The sequence below is a fragment of the Penaeus monodon genome, chromosome 15 (genome assembly GCF_015228065.2).
Source record: "Penaeus monodon isolate SGIC_2016 chromosome 15, NSTDA_Pmon_1, whole genome shotgun sequence".
In the NCBI taxonomy this organism is placed as follows: Eukaryota; Metazoa; Arthropoda; class Malacostraca; order Decapoda; family Penaeidae; genus Penaeus; species Penaeus monodon.
In genome coordinates, this window is record NC_051400.1 from 37,874,856 (window position 1) to 37,875,749 (window position 894).

Consider the following 894-nt stretch of genomic DNA (forward strand, 5'->3'; position numbering starts at 1 on the left):
TTTCTGAGCAGGGAAACAGTGACAGCCAGATAGAGATCTGAAAGAGAAACAGGTGGCAGTGCAATGAGTTGTTAATGTATGTTAACTTCATGCAAACTTCATTAATCATTTTATAGTTTATGATCTTGTAGATTAGATTGATACTAATTTGAATATAGTTGTTTTTTCTAATATGATATTGTCACAGTGTGTAGAAGTTATGAATGAAAGAATATAAAAATTTAGATGAAAATAGACCTTAGCATCATACAAATTCAGGCTAATCCCTAACGTTGAAGTAATTAAAAAACGGTATTTGTACAGATCTATCCTACTGCTACTACTGACAAAACTAGAAATAAATATTTACGTATTATTTTTATACAATGCTTCATTTAATTGCAGATTAAAGAGTCCCGCCGACGTAAAGTTGTCACGGGTTCCTGGTGGCGGTGTTGCCTTTGTTCCACTTCGAGCCGCCCCCACCACCATGCCCTTTATCGACGACAATCTACTTTGGTGTCCCGACAACGACGGCAAAATGGTCGATCTCTCTTGCCTGGTAAGCCCCCTTCTGCTGCGCCCCTGTACTTTCTGTTGCTTGATTTTTGGTTCTAGTCTCCGTTCTCTGTGAAGTACCTGGTATTGGGATACTTTAGTGTACCCTAAAAGAAGCTTCGTTTTCTCTTGTACGAATATGATCGTTTTCTTTCTTTTTATGGCTCACTATAAAAAATGTGCTGAAATGTAATGGGTTGCGTTTATGCTTGGTTAATATGTGAGGTAAATAGTGTAACCATTGCATTTCAGATTTGTCATATTCTCTTTGATTTTAGGTCCAAGATTAAGTTACTGAATCCCAAACAGATGTAATGTTTGTAGCTATAAGGAACTCTGCATAATGAATGCAGCGTT

At 37.0% G+C, this 894-nt stretch overlaps 1 protein-coding gene across 8 annotated transcripts in view; it reads left to right on the top strand.

The window, feature by feature from the left end:
* The window catches only part of LOC119582015 (ecdysone-induced protein 74EF-like), a gene marked incomplete at its 3' end in the record, with an annotated part of 261,423 nt that overhangs the window by 256,814 nt on the left and 3,715 nt on the right, over nt 1–894 (top strand). For all 8 annotated transcript variants that reach the window (XM_037930212.1, XM_037930217.1, XM_037930210.1 and 5 more), the window contains 1 exon segment: nt 385–541. In XM_037930212.1, the coding sequence (XP_037786140.1) occupies nt 385–541 (157 nt within the window).